General features: G+C 51.7%; 1 protein-coding gene across 1 annotated transcript; it reads left to right on the top strand.

Annotated features, from left to right (window-relative positions):
* On the top strand, positions 1–3650 carry ITPRIPL2 (ITPRIP like 2). Its single transcript, XM_081169157.1, has one exon. It carries the CDS (start codon positions 1206–1208, stop codon positions 2709–2711), a length of 1506 nt encoding a protein of 501 aa, XP_081025283.1. The 5' UTR covers positions 1–1205; the 3' UTR covers positions 2712–3650.
* Positions 3651–7710: the final 4060 nt, after the last annotated feature.

The following is a 7710-nucleotide window of genomic DNA, read 5'->3' as shown; positions in this document are numbered from 1 at the left end:
CCTTCCTTCCCTCTTTTAAATAGCTGTCAATCTTAGGAACTTATTCTCTTATCTCTTCTGAATGGATGAAGCCTCTGAGCCATCAGGAGAGCAAAAAGCATTCAGCCAATGGACTCATGGCTGGACTTTGGTGCAGACGTCCCGGCCCCCATTCAGTACAATGAGCAGCATGCGCCCCTAAAAACAACAACACCCCACATACTTACCACATTTTGGAGTAATACTAATTACCATTGCAAGATGGAAGCTGCCAGGCTGTTAAAGTCTGAAACAAGAATGTGCGAACCTGAGCCTCTCCAGATGTGACTGGACTCCGGCTCCCATCATCCCTGGCAAATATGCCCAAAGGCCAGGGCTGATGGGAGCTGTAGTTCAGCAACATCTGGCGAGCCAGTGGTTCCCCCTCCCACTCTTGGACTACCAGCTCTGATTTCACATCCACCCACCATCCCAGTCTTTGTGTTATTTCCTCCCTGAGCTCATAGAATAAGTGACGCGAAAAAGTTCCTCTTTCCCACTCGGAAGAGGAAGCTTCAAAAGCCCCATTCCTCCCCCCTTAAGTAACGGTCTGCGGGAAGGGCTGGAGAGGGGAAGAGGCTTTGGAGGAGGAGGCCACTTTGGCGCGCGGCGCGCTCCCCCCGCATAGTCCCGGGACAGTAAAAACTGGAGAGGAGGAGGAGGCGGCGGCAACGAGACAGGAAACCGCAAAGGAAAGCCGTCCTCCAGGCAGAAAGTTTCAGCCAAGGGAGTTTGGAGAGGACGAGAGAGAGAGGGAAACGCGGGGAACCCGAGATCTGATTCCAGGAACGGGGAAGCTCAGCTTCCAAAGTATTCCTCAGCCCCATTTCAGAGGCGGCTGGATCCCAGCGCACCAGCAGATCGGAGATCTACCGCGCCGGGGGAGGAGGAAGAGGCCGCCCAAGTGTTGTCGGCTGTTGCCGGGAGGAAGGAGGCGGGGGTATCGACTGCTGCGCCCGGGGCCCTGCATCGCGCGTCCCGGTGGACGGGAAAGGATCGCTGGGTAACGAATGACCTGCTCCCGATCCGCTACAATGGCCTGAAGAGATTTCACTTAAAAACAGAGAACCGTGGCGCTCTCTTGACTACCAGCACCGCTTGAGTGCCATGCCCTCTGTGCGCGCTCAGAGGCACCCTTTGCACCGCAGGCTTCGCGACTGAACTTTCCCGGCGCGCAACGAGGCGCCATGACCGCCTACAGACTCAACTTGCGCGTCTTCTGGCCGCTGGTGACGTGCGGGTGCACCGCGATCCTGTATGTCTTGCAAGCGCTGAGCAGCAGCCAAGCCGGCGCGGCCCTCGAGGGCTCCGGCTTGGGCGCCCCGCTGCTGAAAGCCTCGCTGCTCCTCTTGCTCCTCCTGGCCTGCTTGGCGCTGCGCTATCGCGCCCGGCTGCCCGGCCGCGCCCAGAGACCCGCCGGCCTGGCGGAGAGCCCCGAGGGTGCCTGGAGTGAACTTCGACGGCGGCGGCAGCAGCGCCGGCGCGACTTGCTGGAGGAGTTTTACGAGCAGCAGTTGCGGCTCTCGCCCCACGTGCTGGGCCACAGCAAGGCGCACGTCAGCCTGGTGGTGGGCGAGCTGGTGCGCGCCGGCAAGGCCCCCGACCGGCTGGCGTCGCGCGGGGACTTCGTGCAAGTGGGCAGCGCCTACGAGCAGCACAAAGTGCGCAGCCCGGACTGCTTCGACGTGCTGGTGCCTCTGCGGTTGCCGCCCCGCCTGGAGTTGCGGGTGCAGCCCCGTCGGGGGACCGAGGCGGGCCTGCTCGGAGCCTTCGTGTGCGCCCTGCAAGTGGCGGCCGGTTGCGCGCACGACGAGGCGGGCAGCGGCCCCTCTCCGCGCGCGGCGGGGGCGCTGAGCGAGGCGCTGTGCGTGGAACTGCCGTCGGCGCAGGGCGGCGGACGCCACCTGTCGGCGGCGCTGGTGCTGCGCTGGTTCCAGGGCCACGTGCAGCGGTGCCTGGGGGCCGTGCGCTCCCGCCTCCAGGAGCGCTGCCGGGTCAGCTTGGCCGTCGGGCCTGGGCGCCCGCTCACCTTGCATATCGCGCCTCGCTCCGACTACGTCTGTTGCCACCTTTCCATGGCCGTGCGCCTCACCCCGGCCATCCCGTTCGGCGAGGCGCTCTACCTCACCCCTTTGCCGTCGGCCCAGCCGCCGGCTCCCGGGAAGCTGGGAGCCTTCTGGACGCTCAACGTCTCCAAACCGGAGCAGAAGCTGCTGGGCTTCTTCAAGGAGCAAGCTCCTGCTGACTCCTGCCACCTCAAGTGCCTGCAGATCCTCAAGGGGCTGAGGGACCTGGGGGGACGCTCTCTGGAGCAGCCTCTGGGCTCTCAGTGGAACCGGATCCTTTCCTCCTACGTCCTCAAGACGGCACTTTTGTGGCTTCTCCTGCGGGGTCCCTTGCAAGCTTGGGAGGACCAGTTCCTGGTGGAGAGGCTGGAGAACCTCTTCCTGTTCCTCGTGGAAAGCCTGCAGAGGCGTGAGCTGTTGCACCTCTTCTTGGGGAACCCCAAGCTCCCCGAAGCCCTGAGCCTGCCCAAAATCCTCAAGGAAGCCGCTCCGGTCAACCTGCTGGCTGACTTTGATGGCCCAACCTTGGACAAGGTGGCCGGCCAGCTCTTAAACACTTGGAAGCAGGCGCCCAAGATGATCAGGATGTACAGTGGCCACAGATACAGGAGAAAACATCCTGCCTGAGAACAGAGCAGAGGACTCTCAGTTTAAGGGAGCACCATTTGGGCTGTGCGTGCCTTTCCTCAATCTGTGGCCTTCATAATATTAATTGCAGAGTTGGAAGGGGTTGTAGAGGTCCTCTAGTCCAACCCCTGCTCAAAGCAGGATTTGAAGTGTGAGAATAAGCATCTACAGAGAGATCACCACCAGCCCTCTGCTTAAACACCAGCAAAGAAGAGACCCACTATCTCCCTAATGGCCTAGCAGCTCTTACCATTAGGATGTCCTAAAGCTTAGCTGAAATCTGCCATTTCCATCCTTTAGGTTCTAGCTGTGCCTTCTGAAGCTTCAGAGAACAAGTTTTCTGTGTCTTCTTAGTGAGAGCCCTTCAGATATTTGAAGACCATTATCCTGTCTCCCGTTATTCTCTTCTCCTGGTGTTAGGGCTTGTTTTCAGACTTGTAACTATCCTCTGAACCAGAGCCTCCATGTCTTGCTGAACTACAACTCCCATTATCCCTGGCCTATTGGCCATGCTTGGTGAAGCTGATGGGAGTTGTAGTTCAGCAACAACCAGAGGACCAGAAGTCTCCCACATCTGTGTTGTCTTAAATGCATGATCATACTTACCATATCTGTAAAACCTCTTCACACCTTTGAATGACGGTTTCTTGGAATCACAGGTGAGAAGAGCCCAGTTGGGATCAGATACTGCTTATAGGTTTCCCATGGGCATCTTGTTGGCCACAGTGAAAGCAGGATGCTGAAGTAGATCGATCATCAGGGCTCTTCTTATGTATGAACAGGAATCTGCTATTGACATCAACAGCAGCCTCTGTTCCATATTCAGTAACAACTTTTGGGGAAGAGAGTTTTGTCAGAACTTATGAAGTCCCTCCCCCTTACAATCCTGATCCTCTCCAGTTGCTATTTTAAAATATATAAAACACATGTTTACTGTAATTATGCATTTGATGTAATGTGTAGTTTGGCCCATAGGTACTTTCCTTTGGAATGTGGTTAAGCCATCACAATGGGTCTGTCCTACTCTCATGTTTTTCACATGGTTTTTGCTGTCTTTCGAATGCACCACATACCAGATGCAGAGCATAACAGAGCACATGGTCTCCTGATTGTGCTTACCTCTGATATCTTAATGCACGCCGGTGCATTTGGGAGCAAATGGTCCACAGTGACAACATGTCACTGTGCTGTTTTAAGAAATGACATCAAAAACAAGTGCAAAAGTTCCCCTTAAATACACAGGTCCGCACTACTGCTGGGTTATTTTAGGGGCTTCAAATTAAATAGAATAGTTCTGATATTGCTAATCAAGTAGTGGGATAATTTTGGGGAAATACTGTGCCTTGCACCCTGAGAGTAAACACAGGTTTGTCTCCAGCCGAGTTCTGCTCAGGGAATTGAAATGACAAATTTGTCATTCTCATTCACTTCAATTGTTGTGCTCATAATAAGACTGAAGTTTGACGTAACTCTGATTTTTGGGGGGAAGTGAGTCTGGTCCATTTCCTCTGGATGCATCAAGGTGCAGAATTTCACCCTAATAACCACTTGCAAGCCTTCTTCCCCCAGCATTTCTTATTACAAGCTGTTGTGGTGAGGTGGGTTCACCTTTTGGACATTTGTATCAGCAAGCTGAAATATATGTTATGCTTGAAGAGGGAACCCGTGTATGGAAGTAGCGTGCAGCAGCTCCTCTGGGCAGCTTCCCTTTCAGGCAGGTACGGGGAACCTGTGCCCCCCCCCCGAGAGATCACTGAACTACAATTCCCATCAGCCTCAGCCAGCATGCCCATTGGTCAGGGAGGATGGGCATGTTCCTGGAGTCCAGGAACAACTAGAAAACCACAGGTTGTTTATCCTTGCTCTAAGGCATTACTGTGGAAGAATTTGGCTGTGTGTGCACTATATCTTGGAAGCACGTGTCCTTAAAGAATTCTGGGCTCTGTTAAGGGTTTGTTAAGCGTTGCTGGGAATTGTAACCGTGTGAAGTGCTCAATTCTTTTGAAGGGAGTGCATGGGCTTCAAATGTTTATACACAGCCGACAAAGCCAGAGTTGTGTACGATATCCAGAACCGCTCTTGGCCTTGACTCGGAATGTGCTTATAGCTACAAGAGCCCTTTATCTCTAGTGTGGGCGAGGATTTTTACATGCCACTGCGCTCAAACTATTTGAAGTGATGTGGTATGCGAACTCACAGTCTGCACTTATCTGAACAGCTCATGTGACCCACGATCACATTTCCCCCCCGCCTAGCTGGAAACAAAATTGGGTGTCCTCTGTCATGTGATTTGGCATTAGGCCTGAGGACCTGAACGATTTTCCTAACGTCTTACATAATGTGGGTCAATCATGAACACCAAAGATGGGATGCCGTGCTGGGTGGTGATGGTCAGGGAGATGTTGGTGATGGGATGTGAAATGGTGACATTTTCCCAAGAGGGCATGAGAGATCTAGCTGTAATCCGAAGGGAAGTCTCATTTTGGGGGACTTAAATACAAATATGCATTCAGAGACCAAAAATATTAGCACTTTATTTTCATAAATGCCCCTTATTTTCATTCTTGCAGTGTGTATAGGCTGTGTTAAGCATTTTTTCTCTGAAACGCCTGAGCAATACTAAGCAAAGAATTGGGTAAAAGAAACAGGTACGCAGATTTTCAATAAACTGCCTTTAAGAAGGCAGATCCAGAACACTTACAGTACCTTAAGAAGTGCTGTCAAACCTAAATCAGTATTTTGCTTTAACCAGCTGCCTTGTTGAAAGCTACTTTCCGGTGTGTGATTTAGAAGAATCCAGCTCAGGGGTGTCTGGGAGGTGTGTATAAACCCTCTTGTTGCTTCTGACAACAAACTTTGTCTGTTGACTGTTCCAGTGAATCTCTTGGTGCTGGGCCAGGCTAAAGTCTTCCCAGATTAAAATCAACAGGAGCTTGGTTTTAACCCCTTAGTGCACAAAAGCACAGCATACCAAAGACTTGAGGACCTCGTGCTATGCTCTCCTGTGCATGGCTCTTGAGAAGCAAGTCCCACTTAGTACAATTTCCTCCTGAGCGAATGAATGTGCATAGGATTGGGGCCATTGTGGGTGGTGGGAGCAGACCCTTCCGCTCGGAACTGCTTGCAGTGCTTAGCCACAAAAAGGAAATAAAACTGAAGGGGGTCTCTGTAAGGGCTCTGGCATCTGCCTGAAGGTGCCAACCCCAGCTGCTTCACATAGAACATTGTCCACATAAATATAGGTACAGTGGTACCTTGGCTTAAGTACTTAATTCGTTCCGGAGGTCTGTTCTTAACCTGAAATTGTTCTTAACCTGAGGTACCACTTTAGCTAATGGGGCCTCCTGCTGCTGCTGCGCCGCTGGAGCGCAATTTCTGTTCTCATCCTGAAGCAAAGTTCTTAACCCGAGGTACTATTTCTGGGTTAGTGGAGTCTGTAACCTGAAGCGTATGTAACCTGAAGCATATGTAACCCGAGGTACCACTGTACAGGGATATTGACATGGTAGCAAATAATGTCATCAATCATAGCTGGCAGACTGGTCTGGTATCAGCACGGAAGTCAGTTTGCTTTCAGTGGTTTGGTTTCCTGCCACCTGAGATGAACTATCGCTGATTCCAGCTGTTTTTGGACTACAATTCCCACCATCCCTGACCACTGCTCCTACTAGCTAGGGATGGTGGGAGTTGTCCAAAAACAGCTGGAGACAAAAGTTTGGGAAACACTGGGCTACCTGGGCCTTTTATGATTTTGGAGGCCCGATGGAACGGCGCCTTACTTTCTGTTTCCCATGTGAGGTTGCAGAATGATGCTTTGTGTCTCGTGCCTTTGTAATGCCAGTTTTGACACCTAAGTTGCTCAGCAGCTTTCTTGACTGGTTTACATGTAACATGTTATTTTATTTTGGAGGTGTAGACACTTTGCACCCACTATTTGCTAATAATTAGTTTCCTTAGGCTTGTCGGCGTTTTGGGGAGCCTTTTCTAGACAGAGGGCCACATTCCTTTGTGGGCAACCTTCTGGGGGCCGCATGCCAATGGTGTGCAGAACCAAAGGCCCAAAATGGGCAAAGTGATGAATGAGGCTTTGTTATAATAGGCTGCATTCCAGCCAAGCGAACAACCTCTGTTTCTACACACACAGCCCTCTCTCAAGCCTTCTGTGCAAACAAGAGGTATTATTAGAGTTCAAGGATGCACACTGAGGAGCATGTAGATCTGGGCTGGTGAGATATGCTGTCTGGGGGAGAGTGCATGGGTTCTGGAGTGTCATATGGAATGGCCTGGAGGATCACATGTGAGGTTCTGAGGTTCCATACTCCTGATGTCTCATGAGCCTTTGCATAGAATGGAAGGTTGCAACAGCAAGAATGCTGCCATCGCTGTTAACAGGGAAGTGCAGTTGGCTTTGGAAATGAAGGGAGATGGGAAGGAAATGTGTTGGAAGACGTAGTTGGAGCAGTAGCCGGGAAAATTGAAATCAAATGTTTGTGGAGGTTGGAGAAGGGACTGGGAAGGAGGTATAAATGAAAGCATTGCGAAGGGGTGGGCGGTTTGAGCACGTGGCAAATTAGTTCCTAAGTCATTATAAAATATTCAGTTGGCTAATACCGGGGTCAGGACCTCCTTACTGGGACTTTCTTAATGGGAAGGCCTTCCTGCTCTGAGACAAGTGTTGTGGCAGGAAAGCTCCAATGGTAGAACACGAGACTCTTAATTTCAGGGTTGTGGGTTCAAGCCCCACGTTAGACCAATAATAATAATAATCCTGCATTGCAGGGGGTTGGACTAGATGACCTCGTGGTCCCTTCCAACTCTGATTCTATGATATTCTTGGCACTTTATAATTGAATTTTGGCTTTGCTCCATCATGTCCAACTTGGGTGTATATGAGGATGTAATGCTCACTTAAGGTGGGGTGGGGAGCCTCAGGCCTAGGGGGGTAAATGCTCCCCCCCCCAGGCCTCTCTGTCTGGCCTTGGGTCTCACTCTGCTCCCC

Source organism: Podarcis bocagei (genome assembly GCF_964188305.1).
Source record: "Podarcis bocagei genome assembly, chromosome: 14".
Classification (NCBI taxonomy): domain Eukaryota; kingdom Metazoa; phylum Chordata; class Lepidosauria; order Squamata; family Lacertidae; genus Podarcis; species Podarcis bocagei.
This window is presented reverse-complemented; position numbering and strand designations above follow the sequence as displayed.